Source organism: Oryctolagus cuniculus, chromosome 6 (genome assembly GCF_051225735.1).
Source record: "Oryctolagus cuniculus isolate XC-2025 breed Fujian yellow rabbit chromosome 6, ASM5122573v1, whole genome shotgun sequence".
Taxonomy (NCBI): domain Eukaryota; kingdom Metazoa; phylum Chordata; class Mammalia; order Lagomorpha; family Leporidae; genus Oryctolagus; species Oryctolagus cuniculus.
The window spans coordinates 145802432-145823906 of record NC_142872.1 but is presented as its reverse complement, the minus strand read 5'-3'; the positions used below and the strand labels follow the sequence as shown (position 1 = coordinate 145823906).

The following is a 21475-nucleotide window of genomic DNA, read 5'->3' as shown; positions in this document are numbered from 1 at the left end:
GGAGAAAAATGACTCTTCCACTTAATAGGTGTTTGAACTGGGAAACTTGACTGATATACCTGGGGTTTTCACATAGCAACAATAATACTATGGTAAAAGTTTTAATGAATATTAAAGAGGAAATATGTAGAAATAACCCTAGTTGCTTGGCAAAAAATATAAACCCTTACCAAATACTAAATATCACATAAGATAGGGCCAACTCAATGCTAGTTATGGGACTATGTATAAGTACATGCTTTTCTCTTGCCTTTTATGAAAGTTTTGAGTCTTCTCTCCTGGAGTTTTCCTCTGCCTGCAATGCCCTTCCTCTCTATATATACTTTAAACAAATCTATACATAACTCAACCACTGTCTCAAATGTATGTCTGCTGTATGAGTTATGCAGATCTCCTAACTTGAGGTATATTAACTCTGTGATTATGAATTGCAAAGTGGAAACAATGAATGACTCTTGATCCCTCTCATAAGATTTTTAAAAAAATATTTTTAAAGAAGTATTCTGCAACTGCAAGGCATTATTGTTCTTAAATTCCCACAACTACCCCAGAGTCCCATGAATAACTATTTGTTTTACACAGATCTTGTTTACAATGTGTTGCTATTAAGATTCAAGACTTTTGAGATTTGTAGCCAAGAACTGTGTTCTGTTCTATGCTGTTTTACCTGAAAGTAAAAAGAAATGTCAAACCTGATGAAAATGTATGACAGAGGGTCCAGTGGATTGGACAGCATTTGAAGAAGCCCTCATTTATAAAAGGAAGTAGAGGTTTTATCAATATAGGCTGTTAAAAGATGTCCACACATAACCAATATGTTCCAGTCTCCCTGTCAATTATCAGGTTTATATAACTGGATATAACAGGTTTTTATAACTGGATAATATCAGGTTTTTATAACTGGATAATATCAGGTTTTTATAACTGGAGTGACTCGAGACAATTTTGAGATCTGAGAACTGAAGATCATAGTCAAAATCCCTTCTTTTCTGGAGTCCAGATGCTTTGGAATTTGCTTTTCTGCAAAAATTTATTTTGTTTATTTATAAGAATTAGAGAGAGAGAGAAAGAGAGAGAGAGAGAGGCATCTTCCATCTATTGGTTCACTCCCCAAATGGCTGCAAAGGCTGGGGCTGGCCAGGCTGAAGCTAGGAGCTTCTTTCAGGTCTCCCACATGGGTGCAGGGGCCCAACCACTTGAACCATCTTCCACTGCTTTCCTAGACACATTGGCAGGAAGCTGGATCGAAAGTGGGGTAGCTGGGAGTTGAACCAGTGCCCATATGAGATGCTGGTGCTGGTGTTGTGGGCAGCAGCTTTTTTTTTAAGGTTTATTTGTTTATTTATTTGAAAGAGTTACACAGAGAGAAAGAGAGGGAGAGAGAGAGAGAGAGAGAGAGAGAGAGAGAGGTCTTCCATCTGCTGGTTTACTCCCCAATTGGCTGCAATGGCTGGAGCTATGCCGATCCGAAGCCAGGAGCCAGGAGCTTCTTCCAGGTCTCCCACATGGGTGCAGGGGCCCAAGAACTTGGGCCATCTTCTACCATTTTCTTAGGCCATAGCAGAGAGCTGGATTGGAAGAGGAGCAGCCAGGACTTGAACCGGTGCCCATATGGGATGCTGGCACTGCAGGTGGCAGCTTTACCCGTTATGCCACAGTGCCAGACCCATTGGCAGCAACTTTTACCTGCTATGCTACAGCACTGGTCTCACTAGCTCTTTTTTTAATATGATAATTTAAATATATAATTTATATATCCTAAAATTCACTTTTTAAATAAAACTGGACATTTCACATATTATTGGCATATTTGAAGAGATGTGCAAATGATAATTTTACAACATTTTGTCACACCAAAAAAAAAAAAGAAAGCCAGTCCACTTAATAACAGTCATTCCTCCTATCACCTGACAACTACTCTTCTCTTTCTGTTGTCTGTGCCTGTTCTAGATGTCTCATATAGAGGAAATCATACAAATATGGCTTGTATAACTGGCTTCTTCCACTTGCTATGACATTTTCAAGGTTCATCCATGTGGCAGCATGTATCAGAACACCATTCCTTCTTAATTGCTGAATAATATTTCATTATATGAATATTCCTCATTTTGTCTACCCATTCATCGGTTGACAATGCTGCTATGAACATTTGTGTTCAAGTTTTGTGGAAGTATGTTGAACTTCTCTTGTGAGTGGTTGCACCATTTTACAATACCACCAAAAATATGTGAGGGCTTTAATTTTTCCACATCTTTCTAACACATGTTATTGTCTGTCTTTGCATTTTAGCCCTCCCGGTGGGTGTGAAGTGGTATCTTGCAGATTTGAGTTGTGTGTCTGTAGCAAACTTTCATTTGCTTATTGCCCATTTGTATGTCTTCTTTGGAGCAATGTCTGTTCTAATTGTTTGGCAATTTAAAAAATGAGTTACATGTCTTTTTATTGCTGAATGGTTCTTTGTATAGTTTGAATATGGGATACTTATTAGAGGTATGATTTGTAAATATTTTCATCTATTCTGTAGGTCAACTTTTCAGTTTCTTGCCATCTTGACAATTATGTATTTCAATCCATAAACATGAATGTCTCCCCATTTATTTAAGTCTTTTGTAATATGTTTCAATGATTCTGTGTAGTTTTCAGTACAGAGCTCTCATTTCTTTTATTACATTGATTCCCAAGTATTTTAGGCTCTGGTATTCTTATGTAATTTTTAAAAAATTTCATTTTGTCTTATCCATTGTTAATGTATTGAAACATAACTGGCTTTTGTACATTTGTCTTCAATCAAGCAACCTTCATTAAGTCATTTGTTAGTTCCAGTAGTTTTTTTTCTCTTGCTGTGTGTCTATTCATGGAGATTTTCTCTATACATAATCATGTCTTCTGATTTTATTTCTTTTAAAAATAAAAATATTTATTTTGTCTGAGAGAGGAAGGAAGGAAGGAAAGGAAGGAAGGAAGGAAGGAAGGAAGGAAGGAAGGAAGGAAGGAAGGATATGAATATCTCTCATCTGCTGGTTCATTCTCCAAATGCCTGCAAGAGCCAAGGCTGGGCCAGGTTGAAGCCAGCAGCCAGGAATTCAATTTGCATCTCCCATATGAGTGACAGGGGCCCAACCACTTCACCTATTACTTGCTGCCTTCTAGGGTGCTCATTATCAGAGAGCTGGAACCTGTACTGGAGTCAGGACTTGAGTCCAAATATTCTCATTTGGAATATGGGCATCCCAAGCCGTATCTTACCAAAGATATCTTGCCAAAGACCCGCCCTGAGATCATTTTATTTCTTCCTTTGCAACTTGAATGTCATTTGATTGGTTATTTGTCTAACTGCTCTGATTAGAAATACATTGCTGAACTGAAATGGTGAGAGCAGATATTCTTGTCTTGCTCCTGATCTTAGGAGGAAAGCATCCAGTCTCTTGCCCTTAATTATGGTGCTGTTAGCTGTGAGTTTTTTGGAGTAGTTTTTTACTTGGTGGGGCAGTTCCCTTTCATTTCTTGTTGGTTGAGTATCACTAGCTGTTGTTTGGTTGCAGGGGGAATCACAGAAATGGAAGTTTTGTTTCCTCTCAAGAGAGTACCATTGTGCTGGTAAGCATGTGATAAAGCTGTTCCACTAGCAAGCATAAACTTCCTCTAGGTTAGAGTTCAAACACGGATCTGGATGTGAGGCTCAACTTCTTGGGGCTTTCCAAGTCCAATAGAGAGTCTTTATTATCTTAGTTGAAACCTGGGCCTTCAAACTCTTTCCAGGAACACTCCACCCTCTGTCAAAAAAGGACAGCTCATTTTCTCTTGAGGTTAAAGAGAATGTGAAAATGGTGGTTTATAGCATTATTAACTTTAATCTACATACAATTTGTCTGTAAGCAAGTGGATTTTTCTAGAACCAATGTCACTATGAAGTGCTTGTTATATGACCAGCTCTTTGTAAGATACTGAAAACATGATAGCAGATGATGCAGATCTTATTCTTCACTATATATTTCTGGCTAGTAATTGTGTGATTTTTGTTTGAAGCACTGAGCTACTTGCTTAACATGCGTTATTTCATTTATCTTTATATCAACACTCTGTGGTAAGAACTATTACTATTTTTCGAAAGAAATGTTTATGTCAGCATCATGCTTGAAAGCAGCAGACCCAGGTGTGTCGGCTCTGGAGTACAATCTCCTAGCCTCCTGGTCCTGTTGTTTCTTTCTCCTGTTCTCTGATAATCCACCCTTCCCTCACTGAGACAAGAAGTAACTTTCAGGCCTGGGAAACTGTGTGAGCAGAAGTGGGATGCAGAAATGGTCTTGGAACTCTTTGTAAGAAGGGCTTTCCTAGAGAAAGGGTTTCTGTCACGTACCAATGAAAGAGGGAATCAGATTTTGATGTATGTATGTTGGCAGCCGAGGGGGATCTAAATACTACAATGAAGGGATTGAATTTAGTACAACAATGGAATTAAATTGTTGATCTTTGTTTTCCCAAGTTTGCACTGCTTAAATGTCCAGGTTTCTGGGATAATGTCGTAGAGAGAAGGAGATAGCTGGTTAGCTGGGATCTGGCTCCCCACCCTAACTTTAAGTACAGCAGCTCCGAGTGGAGATGCTTGTATCTATTTTGTGATTTTATTTGAAAACAGAGTTTCCATGTTTTAAAAAAGAGCTAAACACCACTAACTTAGCTCAGTAATCCTGGTTTACATATGATGAAACATAGGCTGCAAGTGACACAGTTGGTTAGTGTCACAGCAAAGACTACAGCTCGTGTTCCTTGGCGCCACACAGTTCATTCAACACACGTTGGTTGTCTGCCCATCCTATCCCAGGCAGGAGGCAAAGCTCGGTGGAGTGCGAGGATGATTGGTCCCTGTATTAGAGGAGATCACAAGGGATAGAGCTGCCCAAACAAAGATTACGGATGATTTGGGAGCAGAGCAAAGGGAGCCAAACCATTGCTCTGCATGAGGAAGGCAAAAGCAGGAGATGAGTGTATCACAGCACAGTGACACTTGACTCAAGTTTTTGTAAATATTTTGGGATTTGCCGGAGAGAGTGGAAAGGGCATTCTAGGCCAAAGCAACAAGACATGTGAAGGAATGAAGATGTGAAAGAGCACAAATTAATCAAGAAGTAGCAAATATTTCTCTAATTAATAAGACAGCATTTGTTAAGCATTATTCTATGCCTGTCATTTTGTGGGGTGATTTACACAGATAATTTCATGTAATACTCTGAGGAATCCTAGGAGATGGATACTGATAAAAACTGGGTTTTAGGATGGAGAAGGAATTTGCCTAAGGGTCTTGTAAGGTCTCACAGTTGAACTGTGGTAGGGCTGAGATTTGATTTCTGTGAGCTCAGATTTGGATTTGGGGCCCTACGTGCCTTGCTAAGCAGTTTGGATTTTACCCCCTAGGTCACTGGTTCTCCAACTTGCAACGGAATCACCTGATGGGTGTGTGTTGCAGCACACATTCTGGCCTCCACCCCCAGAGTTTCTCATTCAATGGTCTGAGGTAGGCTCAAGGGTTTGTATTTCAAGTAGGCTTCCAGGTACAGTTCCAGGGATCACACTTTGAGAATGATTATGATAAGGAGCCACTGAAAACTTGTAAGTTTGGGAAGCCAGTCATCAGATTTGTATATTTACCTATTTGAAAGGCAGAGCGAGAGCAAGAGAGAGAGAGAGAAAGAGAGAGGGAGAGAGAAAGAAAGAGTCTTCCATTAGCTGGTTCACTCCCCAAATGCTCACAGCAGCTGGGGCTGGGCCAGGCTGCTGAAGCCAGAATTCTACCCAGGTCTTCCATGTGGGTGGCATCAAGCTCAGCCACTTGAGCCATTCCCTATTTCTTTCCAAGATCACATTAGCAGGAAGCTGGATCAGAAGCAGAATAGCTGGGACTCAAACCAGGCATTGCACCATGAGATGTAGGTGCCCCAGCTGCTGCTTCACCCCCTGTGCTACAACACCGGCCTCTGCGTTTTATTTAGTGCTCTCTGGGTAATGAATGGACATGAATTATAGGTTGATTAAAACAGGATTCAGTGAAATGGTGTTTGAAGGAGGCTGAGTACAAATAGGAAGAAGAATTATTAGAGGACCTTCTGAAGTAGATTCAGAAAAATAAAGATGAAGGGATGAGCATAAAAGCAGTCATATAGGAAGATATTTTAGGTGCCAGAGGCACTTAGTGAGCTCTGATAAATGATAGAAAGAGTTGTGGTTCATAACCTGAATCTATAGACATGCTGTCTGATGAGAGACCAAACAAGAAAGGGTTGTACTAGGACAAAACGTGTTTTTAAGGTTTTCATGAAAAGAAATGAAGTGAAGCGAGCAAACTGGTTGTTTAGGTAGCTGCATTTTGGACACTGAGTCGAGGCCTTCATGTGGTGTAATAGAGAGTCCTGCTCTCCTGCAACAGGGCTAAGCTGGTTTCGGATCCCTGGTGTTTGGACATGGTTCAGTGGCTTATTATACCAATTTGGAGATATCCTTTATTCTGAATCTTCCCTTTTAAAAAACATTTACTCATTTAATTTATTTGAGAGGCAGAGAGATAAAGAGAGAGAAAGGCAGATGGACAGACACAAGAGCTCGTAATTGCTGTTTCACTCCTCAGGTGTCTTCAGCATCTGGGGCTGGGCTTGGCCAAAGCCAGGGGCTGAGAGGGTGGTGGGGACTCAACCACTTCAGTTATCACTGCTACTTTCCAGGACATCAGTATCATGAACCTGACAGCAGGAGCAAAGGTGGACTTGAATCCACACACTCTGGTATGGGATGTGGACATCCTAACTGGCGTCTCATCTACGGGCCCAAATGCCTGTCCATAAACCTCCATTTTCTTGTCCTCATGTAGACTTCACCATCTTATCTCAGTGTGCCTGTGTGAGACTTGAGGGTAAAATGTGGAATCTTCAACCATTTGGCAAACTTCTAGTCCAGCAATTTTCTCAAGTTATCTACCAACCCATTTGTGTTCATCTGTTACATTAACTACAACTCAAAGCAGACTCAAAGTTGGAAACCTTCCTGAGGTCCACACACATGCTGGTGACCTATCTCTCCTGTTACAACCTCTATCTCTTTGCCTGAACTTTAGAATGCAGGTTTTTTGAGTAACTGAAAAGAAGCAAATTATAAGTTTTAAATAAATGCTTTATTTTGAGTGAGATTTAGAGACAAAGCTGAGTTATTTCCTGAAGTCAATTCTTTTGGAAACTCAGTTATGAATAAATGTATTTTTATTGTTTAAAGTCCAATATAAAATTGTTCTAAATCAACTGTCTTAGATGATTTTTAAACTATCAATAAAGAATTTACAGCTATTCGCCATGTCCCTGATTTTTACTGTTTAATTCTAAGATATTACTAAATGGATACAAATCTCTATATCTTTCTTATAACACAATTTTAACTAGGGATATGAATTCACTTACTATAGATTTGGTCACTGTAATTTTCAATATTGCCTAACTGGGAAGTCAACCTTAACACCTTCTTTCTCTTATCAGTCTTAGTGCCCATTGCCAGCTCTCTGGTTGTTTCCCTCTCTCCCACTCTTAGTCCTCTGCACAACCATAGCCTCCACAGTTCAAGCTGTTGTCACCTTTATTGCCACACTTTGCAAACTGATTTACTCTATCCATTCTTAACTTGCCCCAGTTCATATTCATACTGTATGGAAATTAATGCTTTTTTTAAAATTTTTTTTATTTTTATTTTTTTTTATTTTTGATAGGCAGAGTGGACAGTGAGAGAGAGAGACAGAGAGAGAAAGGTCTTCCTTTGCCGTTGGTTCACCCTCCAATGGCCGCCGCTGCAGCCAGCGCACCGCGCTGATCCGATGGCAGGAGCCAGGATCCAGGTGCTTTTCCTGGTCTCCCATGGGGTGCAGGGCCCAAGCACCTGGGCCATCCTCCACTGCACTCCCTGGCCATAGCAGAGAGCTGGCCTGGAAGAGGGGCAACCGGGACAGAATCCGGCGCCCCGACTGGGACTAGAACCCGGTGTGCTGGCGCCGCAAGGTGGAGGATTAGCCTATTGAGCCACGGCGCCGGCTAAAAATTAATGCTTTAAAATGTGATCCAGTGTCTACCTGCTCAAGACTTCATTCTGCATGAGGTGACCAAGAAGCCCTCCCTACCAAGAGACCTCTCCCTTCTCACTTCACTCTGATTCCCTTTTGCTCCCCTTACACTGGTCAAATGGACTTTCTTTTTGTCACTGGAAGGCTTGTACCTCTATTGTGCACTCTTCCTTCTGTCTGGAGTTCTTTCTTTCCCTCTTAATCTAGCTATTCCCACTTACCCTTCAAACCACAGCTCATTTGACACTTCACACTTAAGTCTTCTGTAATCTTCTTGACAAGGCCAAATCTGAATTATATATACTCCTAGGACCATTTACTTGTACACTTCTGCATTTACCATAGTTGCAACTTTCCATTTATGTTTGTGTCTGTTTGATCAACATGGAGGGTAAAAACAATGGGGCAGTCCCTTATGTAGCATGACTGGTGTCCAGAACAGTGCATGGTGTATCAGAGGAGCTACTGAATATGTGTGCAAAGCTTGACTTTGCAGAGAGCAAGATTGTGTTAGTATGGCAGTTCATGCCTAGCTTCCACTGGAAATAAAGGTAATGCATGAAAGTTTGTGATGTAACTTGAAGTCCTTGCAAGATGTAACAGTGTTGAGATCAGCTTGCAGTTGTGTAATAACTAATAGCACAACTCCTGTTTGCATTTGTTCAGGCATATCTTCACTGGAGAACCCTTTGGGACCATAGGCTACCCATGAAACTTTTTTTGTGTACTTAGAATCTTAAGTGATAGCTACTTTCCCTCCATCTGCAGTCTTGGAATGTGGGAGCAATCGAGGCAGCTTGTTTCTCTATTAGCTGTCAAAATTTTCTGTTTAATTTAGATTGGTAAATCCCTTTTTCAAAGATTCTTGTCCAGTCTTTATTTTGAATTTTCTATCCTTAATATAGCAGAGTCTGAAAATAAAGCTAATTTAAAGAGCTTTGAAATAGAAAAGGAAGAATATACATAGGTATATTTTCTGACTTTTGTAGTTCCTGTCCTGTGGATACTGTTCAATGATACTACTGAAAATCAAGTGGTCAGCAGTGGTCTAGCATCATACATTGTCCTAGAATGATTCTGGGAATCACGTTAACCAAGTGAAGTCATGTCAATTCTGCATGATGAGAAACTGAAAGTAGATAAAGTATAGAAGAGTTAATGATAATTTGCTATTCCTGCAGGAAGCAAGAATGAAAATTTTCCTTCATGTATGTTTCAAATCTCGCTACTAACCTCCAGCCCTCTTATCTTAATCAAGGTTTGGGAACAAGGATTCATAGAATGATTTCATGAAAAGATAGACTGTGCATTTGTATAAATACAACCACTGTATTGCAATTAAGCAACACACACACTGCAGCTTTGTACCAGCAGCAAAGTAAAGAAAAATACTGCCCTGCCACTTTCAGTTTGCAGATGATTCCCCTGGAGGAACAGCCATAGTTTGTCATAAAGAGATCTAAACGTTAATGTCCAATCAGTGGTGAATGCCATTAATAATACATTAAAATTACATTATGAACTAAGCCAGGCAATTCAACATGCAGGACATAAACAAATTAATTCAGAAGGATTTATTCTAATGCTGTTTTTCTTAATGTGGTCTTTATATGACTTGCATCAGAATAACCTATTGTGCTATTCTTTTCTGGTCCCTACACTTCCCTTTCTTCTCACCACCCCCTAGACATAATGAGTCAGGATCTTGGGCAGTAGGACATATACATCAAGTCTTAAACAAGCTCTCAGGGTGACACCTAGGACCAAGAAAGCTCCAGAATCATGCTGTGATTTCTAGGGGCTGATGCTGTTGAAAGATTTGTTTATAGTTCCAGGTTTTCCTTCTGCCAGGGGGCAGTGTTCTCTGAAATGTTAGTTTCTCAGTCTTGTTTAAACCCTTTCTTGTTTGCTGAGCTAGCCACTTTGACCTTACACCAAAATGTTCAACACTATGACAGGTGAACATTCTTCATTTGATTTTCTTATGGAAGATTTTGGACTACATTCTAATCATTCGCATTGGTTTTTCTCCAGCTACTTTATGCATTATGAGGCTCCTTTATATTCTCAGCTTTAGATAATGAAGGGTATTTATATTTTGCTGTCTATCTGATACCTGAGGGAAGGACTTTGGTCATCCTATGACAGTTAATTTAACCTAGCAGGAAACTTCTGCTTAATTATGCCGAGATGATGTGTGTATGCACGTGTGTGTGTGTGTACGTGTGTGTTAATAAGTTCCTTATGCATGTCGACCTGGTAGAAGATTAAGTTCTTTGGCAGAGCAGTTAACAGAAATAGTGGCTGAGCTCAATCCTTTTGAATAATGGGTAACAAGTGCTGTACAGAAGCCAATTATGGATGAACTTGGTGATTACACTTAGCAGCTTCCCCCCTCCCCGCCTCTGCACAAATAGTCTGCATGTCAAATATAATTAATAGATGATGTTTAGCTTCTGAACTCTCATTTTTCTTTTTCCAAGGCAGTTTCTGTTGTCCTCAAGCTGGGTTTCTACAACCAAAAGCCAGGCAAGGCCTAAAGTTGCTGGACTCTGGCAAAACCTGTAGAAGCTGGAGAGAGGAAGAGGCCGGGTTTCTGTGACATTTGGAGCCTGTGGCATACAGTGGAAGGACAGGACTTCCTTGAGATTTTCCTTTGTCTTGTTGTTTTCCTCCATCCTGGCATATCACATGTTGAAATTTAACATAAATTGTAGAAAAATCCTACATGTGGTTCACATCTTTTATAAATCTTCATAATACTCAGCTCCCAAATCAGTTCTGAATGGCATATACACTAAAGGATAGAGTCCTTCATATAAAGATTCATGGGCACTTAACTTGAGTTCGGGTGTGGTGAGGAAAGCCTCCACCTGCAACACTGGCTTCTCTTATCAGCACCGGTTCGAGACTTGGCTGCTCCACTTTTCATCTAGCTTCCTGCTAATGTGCCTGGGAAAGCAGCAGAAAGTGGCCCAAATGCTCGCCCCTGCACCCACGTGGGAGACCTGGAGGAAGCTCCAGGCTCCTAGCTTCAGCCTGGGTTAGGCAAGGCAGTTGCAGCCATTTGGGAAGTGAACTAGTGAATGCAAGATCTCTCTGACTCTCCTCCTTCTGTGTAACTCTGCCTTTCAAATAAAAAGTAAATCTTAAAAAAAAAAAAAAAGAAAAATTCATGAGCCTAATTCATAAGCCTACCGTTTCTGTAAGAATGCAAAACTCATCTTACCAAGGCAACTTAAAGTGTGGCAGTATAGTTTCTGTTTCAACTAGCTGTTACTAAATTCTAGAATTTATAATAAAACCCAGGCCTACTACACAATCCACTGTAAACAAGTCTTGCTCTGGTGCTATCATGTTTTATTTGAGCAGAGCCACTGCTCCTTTAGTTATTTGCTGCATGGTGAGTCCCGTATTTGTTTATGGATGCACACATGTGCTGTGCAAAGGGTGACAGCACTGGCCCTGGTAAGGGAAGAGCCAAAACAAAACGTCCCTCGTTTGAATCCTAAAGGCGTTCAACATTTAAACTCTCGAGTTGAGAGGCCTTGATTTCTTCTCTTAAACATGTCTTGCTTAGAAAAAAAAAAAATCAGTATCTTGGTTGCCAATTTTGCGTAGTAAAGAGACCTGAACACAATAGTCTCAAAGGGCAGTGTTTGCCAGCTAGATGATAATTCAACTGGGAAATAACTAGGAAAACAATTCTTTAAATCTAAATCCTTGCTGCCACCGAGATTTGCTTCCCAACTTCAATTGCTAATAAAACAGCCTCTTATTATCCTCTACCCCCACCTCCTGTCATCACCCCCACCCCCACCAAAAGAAAAACCCCCCAGACAAGCTGCCAGCTCTTTGCACGAAGAAGGAGCCGAAAGTGCAGTTATTTTGTGTTTCTGCATAGGGCAGAAGGGCTTTCTGCTGCTTAGCTGGCATTCCTAGTATTCTGATAAATGTTACTTCTCTAAACGTTAACAGCAACACGGAGACAATAATGCTATCTCTCGTGTTAGTTACAATTTGGGGAGATTTCACCGTGAGAAGCATTTGAGGAGTCAGAAGAAGCTGAGAATGTAGTCATAGGGACAGGGTCGTTCAAACTGCCAGAAAAATAAATAAATGAGAAAGACAGGGAAAGTTATTAGGTTTATAAATTATAAAACCTTCCTTGTTTTTTTTTTTTTTTTTTAAAGAAGTGGCGTTGAATAACTGCATTGTAAACCTTAAAAGCTTAAAGCTGGTGGAAACCCTCACAGTTCTGTTTCACTTTTATCGGATAAAACACATTTGGTTTCTTTTTGACAAGCCATGTTTTTGTGAGGGAAGGAAAATGAACATGCACTGTTATTGGCCACAGCAACATAAGAAACCCTCATGTTGCCAGAGGATACCACATGAAAGTGTCTGTGTGTTAGGGGAGGGGCCCACGCAGGGGTGGGGAGGAGGAGGAGGATGCCTTAAGCCTCTTAGGCTCGGAGCTGCGATTTGTGAACCAACTGTGATGAAATCAAGCTCCGGACAAATCAGATGAGCCTGTCAACCTCCCAGGTGGGATTGCTTGTAGTTAATAGACTGAGCTCGGAGCCCCAAGAGCAGTGCATGCAGTGTAGGCAGAGTGAACACGCTGCACGAGGCTTTCCAAGAATTCTCTGACATGGCAGGGAGAACGTTGCAATCCTATCAGGTAGGAGAATGATGGAATGACAGGGGGAAAACTCCTGGTTTTCACACTCTGGTACTTTTGAACTTGCATTTTTCTTCTCTCTTGCTAAAATTAAGACAGAACCTTAGGTTGCATTTTGCAAGCTGTAGGACTGGGGATGTTGAAGTCATCTGAATTGGCTTCCTGTAATTAGATTTAGCCCTGTCTAGCTGTGTTTGACAACTTGATCTCTTTATTCCTCTAGATATTGTCCCTGTTCACTTTTGCCCTTGGAATCAGTATCTGCTTAGGATTCACAGCAAGTCGAATTAAGAGGGCAGAAGGATTGGACGAAGGCCTCCCCACAGGTAAATGGATCAACTGTTTGCATTTGCAATCTTTTAGAAATATACACAGGAAATAATCTAACTGATTAAGAAATTCATCTTTAAGGTAATCTTGCAATATAATTTAGTCCTAGATTTCTCTGGGATGAAGCCACCTATTTGCACCATTCAGGCAAGAGAATGTAGTTTAATTAGAGGATTTATGATGGCTTCAGGATAACTGGCTATTTATATCTTTGTACTTTGAAAAGTATAAATGTTGAGATGCAATTAAAACTCTTGCACATAGATAAGGTGAAAGAAGAAGTGGCCAGCGCAGGTATTGGTTTAAAATTGGAGATATACAAGTCTGATTTTCTGTCATGATATAGGCTATAGGGTGTAGTATTGGCCACTAGAAAGTTCTGAGCTAGGAAAAAGGAGTGTAAATAAAAAAGACAGTGAACTACATTTCTGAAACTAGTGGAAGATTAAGGTTTACCTAAAAGAAGAAAAATGTAAAAGATAGGTAGGGCTTAAAAGAGCTTACAGGATTGATTTCCATTCATTGTGTTTTCTTTTGGCATAAGAAAAGGTAAGTCAAAGCACACTTTGACCTGACTAATAGAGCTGGAGTTAAAGACATTTCTTTTACAATATGCTGCACCACGGGCAGTGCGGGAAATCTTATAAAGGGGCTCCTTGTGCACATGCAGCAGGCTTAACTGACCAGGTCTTAAGCAATGAGTTGGTTAATTTCCTGGAAATTGGAGCCGCTGATGGTGTTAGACATAAAAATTACCTTTTAAGTAATGGGTACTCTAGGGAGCAATACATTCTTGACTTTCCCTGACATCCTAGCATGCTTGTCTGTCTTCCTGTACATTTTGTGTTTCTCTGTATTTTCTGATCAGATTATTATTTAAGACCCTATCACCTGTCACTGTATGTAGCACAGAGCTTTTTCTTATCAGCCAAGTGATGATACCTACAGGGATGGGATACTAACCATTTCTTACTTCGAGGAAGGTACTTTGCAGTCATGCCAGAAAGTTTAAGAATAAAATTAGAAGTGGGTTACTGAGTTGAAGTGGGGGTGCTGTTGGGGTAGACAGTGGGAAAGCAGATCATAAACACTGCATCCCCAGAGAGCCAAATGAACAAAAATTAAATTGTCTTCTGCTGGGGAGGAAGGGGTGGGGAAGAGGGGATCTCAGGGCTGCAAAATGCAGTTTTTATTGGTCGCAAACTTCTCTTCAAAGGCTTCTTTTCTACTCCCATTAATGCTGACTGTGCCTGAATAGAGAGGGTGCTGGATCCTCCTGTGGGAAGTTAGTAACTTGAGAGCCATCTGGTGGTTCTTCCTAATGTACTCTGAAAGCATCTATCTTCTGTTTTGTCTTAGTATCTGATTCAGGCTAAAACTGATACTAAAAGAAGTGCTGTTTCCTTACTGAATTGTAACATCAAGGCATTGGTCACTTTCAAAGTTGGCCTCTTTTTGGAAAACTGTCATGAAGGTCTCAGACTGGCACCCTGTATCCCTCCAATGTGCACGTGGTCCAGGCCCAGTCATTTGTAAAATCTGTTTCCTTAGCTGTACAGTGAAGAGCAGGCTGAGATCATTTCTAATTTTCCTCTTGATTGAAAAGTCCTTGATTCTATCCATTCTATTTCATTGTCTCTTAAATTTGTGCGCTGTCTACTAGAAAATGTACTAAGTGTAAATTAGATTTATTAATCCTTGTGTGTGATAAATTACATCCATATATCATAAGAAATAGTTACAAGACTAGTGAAGCAGTGCTACTTCTGGGAAAAAAATCTAGTAATCTATGAATCTAAGTGATCTTATATACACTATAAAATTTTTGTTTTCTGAATTATTTAAATCGTTGTTTGATATCTAAAATAATTTGCTAGTTAAACTTCTATTTAAATGAAGCTTGGTTTTAGGAAACAATGCAGTTGAAGTCCAAGTTTCAGAGTTTTGGTGTGCCTGCACACTTTTAATTTTTCTGTTGTTATAGCCTGCTTCTTATTCAGGAATGGTAGCTGATTTCCCCTGAATAAACACCACTTTGGAAACTATGTGGAAGTATAGTGCAGAGAGTTTTTTTAATGCTGTATTTGCCTGGGAAGGCCTTCTCCCAAATAACACACGTGATTGATTATTCTGTTATCAAGGATTTCACATCAGAAAACACTGGATCTTTGGATACATGTTAGAATAAGAAACCAACAGCGAAAGCAGCCATGCCTCTTTTCAGCAACACTTTCAGGATATAAAGAAATCCTGGAAAGTTGTGTTTCAAGATTGTTTAAGTAAAGAGAAGGAACCCACAATGAATATATGGACAGTTTCAGGCTGATCAGAGCAAGATCCACCATTCAAAAGCGAGAAGTTTCCTGTTCACTTACTTGCTCTTCAGGGTCTGCAACAGTGGCTGAGAAAGTTCTGCACACGTGCATGGCCTCTCTGCTGTACTATGGACTGCAGTGTTAGTTTCAAGGCTGTAGAAGTACAAACAAACTGTGATAACTAACCAGCACGTTTATTAACTGCATTTTTTGTGAGGACCTAATAATTGGGAGGAAGTGATGATGAGATAAGGTTTCTTCTACCAGATCATAAAAGTACTATAGATTTATTAGCAGATATGACATAAACAGATTGCTCCAATTCTGTTGGCAAATATAATGGGCATTCAGGTAAATGAGATGGCAGGATTATATTTTCAAAGAAAATATAAATGTCAAGTGCAATTCAACTTGATGTCTTTGTCCTAAGCATCTAATGTGGTCTGCTTGGGCCTGCAAGGGAATTTGTGTACATACAAGGAGGCATGCGCATAGGTACGTGTACATGGGTATATGTTTCTTGTGTTTTGGGGAAGTCTACCTTGGAGAAGCATATGATTTAATTATTCTTCAGTCTTAAGGTGGAAATGAAATACATCTTTGAAATATGAGTAATTGAATACTTAAAAGACAAGGGAAATTTGTGAGCTTGTAAATACCTAGTTAACAGAAACTAGAAACCTCAGTCTAATTCTTCATAATTTTTAGTGGCTTAAAAGGAAAGTTTATTAATGAAATTTATGTGTAAATATGAAATTGAATGTGTCTCTAACAATTATATAAGGAAAACTTTACATTGTGAATTATAGAGAAAAGAGAAATTGGTACCAGGGACAAAATTCATCATGTTCATTTGGATAATTTTGGGAAACTCATTCTACAATGAAAATCCATTTAAATGGTGGCTTACAGCTCTAAACTGTAGAGCTGAAATATACTAACCATCAGGCTTAGAAGGAATGAATTTTATGAGGAAAATAGTAGAATCTTACAGTATGTTAAATGTAATATAGAGAATGGGGATTTTACATCAATGGGAAGAAAAGATCTAAGTTAGACTCTAAGGAGGGTACATCTTTTTTCAGGTCTATGTTAAACGAGCTTTGGTGTGGTGATTTTTTAATGTAGCTTAAAATTGTATGGACTTTCCTATCTTGTTTGTATGCACAGGAATGGTAGTATTCAATAGAATCCGCAGATTTTTGAGTCAATAATGAGCAAGAAAACTTTCAAAATCGTGCTTTGGAAGAATTTCTAAAATTTGGAACTTATGCACAAAATTAAAAACCTTTGTTAATGAAAATACATTGTGGTTTTAGTGGGATATTCTGAAATTTTAGCCAAGCCTTCGATAGCTCAAATGAGATGTACACATCCTTTATTCCAACCAGGAAAATAGCAATAATCTTACTTCTACTTCTTTGAAAAAACTTTTGAGAACAAAATGCCATGCTAAGGCTGATGAGAGTAATAAAGTGTTAAGTATATGATGATACATTTATCTTCTACTACAAGGTCAGTGTCTATAGCTTATCAAGTTACCAATATCTGTGATTCAAGATGGTAATGTATCATTGTTTAGTAACAAATCATTCAGATTTATACTACTGACTATTTACCATTAAATGTTATTTGAGTGGTTAGCCATTGAATTTCAGTTTAGAACTTTCAATTTCATCACACAGCTGTTCCTTGTGGTTTATGAGGTCTTTCTACATGAGGAAATTATATTTATAAATATTTTGGAAGTACAGGTGTTTGACAATGTCCCGGGTGGATATATATATGTATGTATGTGTATATATATATATATATACATATATATATATATATATATATGAAATGAGCTCAGCAGCTGTGAGAAGGAAGAGAGAAGAGTGATGTTGCCATAATGGGTATTTATAAAAAGTGATGTGTTTAGGAAGCAGAGAAACTGACATGTAGATCTCTATGTAAGTACTGCTTACTAAGGAATGAGGTCAGAAACATCATGAAAAAAAAAATGGCAACTTCACTACAAGAAAGTATGCCAGAAAGGATGAGTCATACTCCAGAAGGGGCATAATACAGTATTAAATTCTAGAGTTGGATGGCATCTTCGATGTCACCCACACTGGCCTCCGGCTTTCTCTGTGGGTTGTACTTCAAACAGCGCAGCAGACACAGGGGAACCATCCTGTTTTGATGCTCTTGAGAAAAGGAGGTGGCATAACCACAGTCTTCAGTTCATTTCAAGGCTTTATTTTCAGTTTTAGGAAACACCTGGGCTGAGGACCAAGGAGGAGTGGGAGGGGCGGGTTGGGAGCACTATCCCAACTTCTGAAAACAGGACCGGACAAGATGTGGAAGAAAGAACCTTCCAGCTTTAGGTTGAGCTAAATGTTTTCAAATGTAAATATTGATTCCCTTATTGGCCAGCTTCCTGGTGTGAAAATTTCCACTTTTCCAGTGAGTTTAGAAGAACATATAATGGTGAACTGAGGATGAACTCATGTGTGGTCATAACTCTTCATCTATTAGGCTCTTTCCAATAGTTTAATCACATTATCAAAGTTTTCCCATGTGTCATGGAATAAATGCAACCCTACTTCTGTATATATAGGATAGGATGAAGTTAAATATTTTTATTTATTTTAAAATTTATTTGAGAGGCTCTGAGACAGAGTGAGAGAGAAGAGAGCTTCCATCTGCTATCTCACAGCCCAAATGCCTGCAACAGGTGAGGCGGGGCTGAGGCGAGAGACAAGAGTTCAATCTGGGTCTGCCACTTCGGTGGCGGGAGCCCAGTTACTTGGGCCATTATCACTGCTTTCTAGAGTTTTTATTAGCAAGAAGCTGGAGTCAGGGACCAGAGCCAGGTATTGAACTAAGGCATTCCATGTGGGGCACAGGCATCTTTACTGCTAAGCTAAATGACCACTCCCAGAAAAACTTTTGAAATACGGTTTAACTTAACTAAGGAAAGTAATTTCACCTGTTTCTATCAGAACTATGAATCTGAGTGAAAAAAAATCAAATTATGTCAGTTTTTCTGTAAGTTGTAAAACTATGATTCCATGAAAAACAAGGCGTGCATGGCAGTTGTTATATATATTATGCATATATATATTTTACATTTATAATATGCTTTACATGTATTTATATAGACCTGCAACATTTCTTTCAAGATTCTGGAAATTATTTATCTTTGACGTGAAAGAACATCATTTGAATATGTAATTAAAAAGACAGTAATGGAATTTAACTCTCATAACGGTACTAGTAGGAAATTCTAAGCCTTCATCAAACTTTTCATCCATTTCTAATATGAGAGTTCTGAGCACTTTTTGTTTGTTTCTTAGATTTTGTCTTTAGTAATCTAAGTTTAAGGTTGAGTAATGATGAAAATTATGGGATACCACATGTTCGTTGATTCTTCTGTTTTCTTTATACCTTGCAGTAGGTAATAGACGGAAGCGCTCGAATCTGTGTTCTCTTGATTTATGTCAAATAGGAGGACTTACAGATTTTAGATTCACACTTAAAATTAGACAAAGAATCTTTATTAAAAGAAAGAGAAGTTCTAAAGATCCGTCCTTTGGCTAAGTATAGGGAGAAGGACAAGGAACTTGAGTATGAGATAAGAAAGCAGGACGCGGAGATGAGCTGTAGCATTCCTAGGGGAAGCAGAGGGACTAGAGCTTTTCATGAGAGAAGATGGCCAGGATGGGCTAGGCCTGGAAAGGCAAAGCCAATATTTGTCTCTATCACTTGATTTTATTTAAAAGGGAATGGAAGGGGCCGGCTTTTGACCTAGGGCTTAAGATGCCAGTTAGGCATCTCTGTGTCCCACATGGGTGTGCCTGGGTTTAATTCTCCACTTTCCCATTCCAGCTTTCTACTAATGTGGACCCTGGGAGGCAGAGATGATGGCTCAAGTAGTTGGGTTCTTGCCACCCACGTGGAAGACCTGGATTGAGTTTTAGCTCCTGACTTCAGCTTTCCTGGCCATGGGAGGCATTTGGGGAGTGAACCAGAGAATGGAAATTTTCACACTCTGTGTCTGTCCCTCTCTCTCTCTCTCTGCCTTTCACATAAATGAATAAATAAATTAAGAAGGGATGGCAGATCAAATTTATTGGAGTTATTGGATTAGAAGAGTTCTTAAATGACTATATCTTCCCATTTTCTTCCTGTCACTCTTGACTAAATTAAAGCCAGCAAGAATGATTTTCAGCACAGGCATCCTCTAGTCTACGTAGGCCCAGAAATTAACTCTCATTTGAAGCTGTTGATAGCCCAACTGTGAGTGCAATACTTTTTATGAGCTATATCTTTGCATTATTCCTAACAAAGCTGTCTTCACTTTAAGGCTTGGCAAGACGGACTCTAACTGATAGGGGGAAACTATTGAGGGAGATTCAATTTCTTTCAAAAATGAAGCAAGGACCAAACTTAGAGAAAAATCAGTGTCATGAGAGAACAATAAATCACAGGGGTAGAAGGGATGAAAGAAGGTTTGAAAAAGGATTACAGATTCACACAGATAAGTAAAAAGAGGGTCAGGGAAGAGATTATAATGAGGGGAAAGCAAGGGACATGGGTGCAAGAATATATCCAATGCGTATTGGGAAACTACAAAGAAACAAGAACAGGGCAAGTAAATATCTGAGAACAGCATGCCGTTAGCCTCTTCTTTTCATTGCCATCAGCAGAGCTGAGTGTGTTTATGTGAGGAGAATTTATTAAATGGAGGTTGAAATGGATCTATCTTAGAGTCACTCTTAAAAGGGAACTACTCAATAAGTGTTCTCTTATTTTTTTTTAACTATAGAAATTTCTCTTTTTTCCCCTTTTCAGCTCCTCTTCCTCCTCCTTCTCATAGTTTCCTAGGGTTCAGTATGTACTGTTGCTATGTTGGCCAAAGTCCATAGAAAGATGTGGTTTATGGACTAGAGGTGAGGCACTGCATTGGAAACTGACAATATTTCCTAAACTGAACTGATGTGGTTTGCATGTATTTCAACATCCCAGAATCAGCCATGCAAAAGCATCTCACATCTCATGGTCTAGTGAATGTGTTTTCTTTAGTTGAACTGATCTGATGCTGTAAAGGGTAGGATGGGGTGACTCTGACTTTAATGAGGACAAAGACTAAGGAATGAACAGGATATTCAGACAAATGGCTTGGGTGGACCTCAAAATGTCCCTTAACATCTGTTCTCCTCCTGCTTCTTTTTTTCTTGATTTTAACAGTAATAAATGTGAATTATAAAAAATCAAAAATCTATAAACATGGAAATAAAATTACAAATAGCAGGTAATAAATGTTTTTAGGATAATGACTTGATCTATATAGTTTATTCACATATATGCATACATACACTTACACTCATATATATATATATATATGTCCATACACACAAATGACAGAAAGTAAGCAAGAAAATAAAAAATCAGATGACTACCTGTAGATTTGTAAAATATTAGAAATTTCAAACTACAGAAAGCTAAAAAGTTTCTTCCTTTCTCTGTCATTTTCACCAAAAGTAAGTCTTGTAAAAATCTTCATATGGGGGAAAAGTTTTATTCACATTTGCACTTATTTATTTATTTTTATTTGAGAGGCAGAATGACAGGAACAGCGAGAGAGAAGGGGGGGAGAGAGAGAGCGAGCAAGAGAGAGAGAGAGACGGAGAGAGAGAGATGCAGAATAAATCTCTTCTACTCACCCACAACAGCTGGAACTGGGTCAAGCCAGAGCTAAGCCACGCTGAAGCCAGAAGTCAGGAACTCCATTCAGGTCTCCAACATACGTGGCAGGAGCCCAAATCCTGGATCATCGTCTGCGGCCCCCCTTTCTGGTGCTAGTGACCCTCCTTCCTTGCTGGGGAAAGTCGCTTTGGGTGACTGCAGGCCACATACCCTCCCCTCCCTTTACAAAAAGACCATGATGAACATTTATTGTATATATATATTTATTATATTTATATATATTTATTGTATATATATCCTGGCGAATTTTTGCAAGTATATGAGGCAGATAATTCCTAGGGATGAATTTTCTGGGGAAAAGAT

At 39.3% G+C, this 21475-nt stretch overlaps 1 protein-coding gene across 16 annotated transcripts in view; it reads left to right on the top strand.

Annotated features, from left to right (window-relative positions):
• Window positions 1-21475, top strand: part of ENPP2 (ectonucleotide pyrophosphatase/phosphodiesterase 2) — a 116355-nt gene that overhangs the window by 20399 nt on the left and 74481 nt on the right. For 8 of the 16 annotated variants that reach the window (XM_051844007.3, XM_051844006.3, XM_008255851.5 and 5 more), the window contains exons 1-2: window positions 12684-12773; window positions 12997-13099. In XM_051844007.3, coding sequence (XP_051699967.1) covers window positions 12744-12773; window positions 12997-13099 — 133 coding nt within the window. In that variant the 5' untranslated portion in view covers window positions 12684-12743. Of the gene's footprint in view, window positions 1-12683; window positions 12774-12996; window positions 13100-21475 lie in introns of those variants that run through there. The other 8 variants (XM_070075433.2, XM_070075430.2, XM_070075432.2 and 5 more) reach the window with 1 other exon arrangement.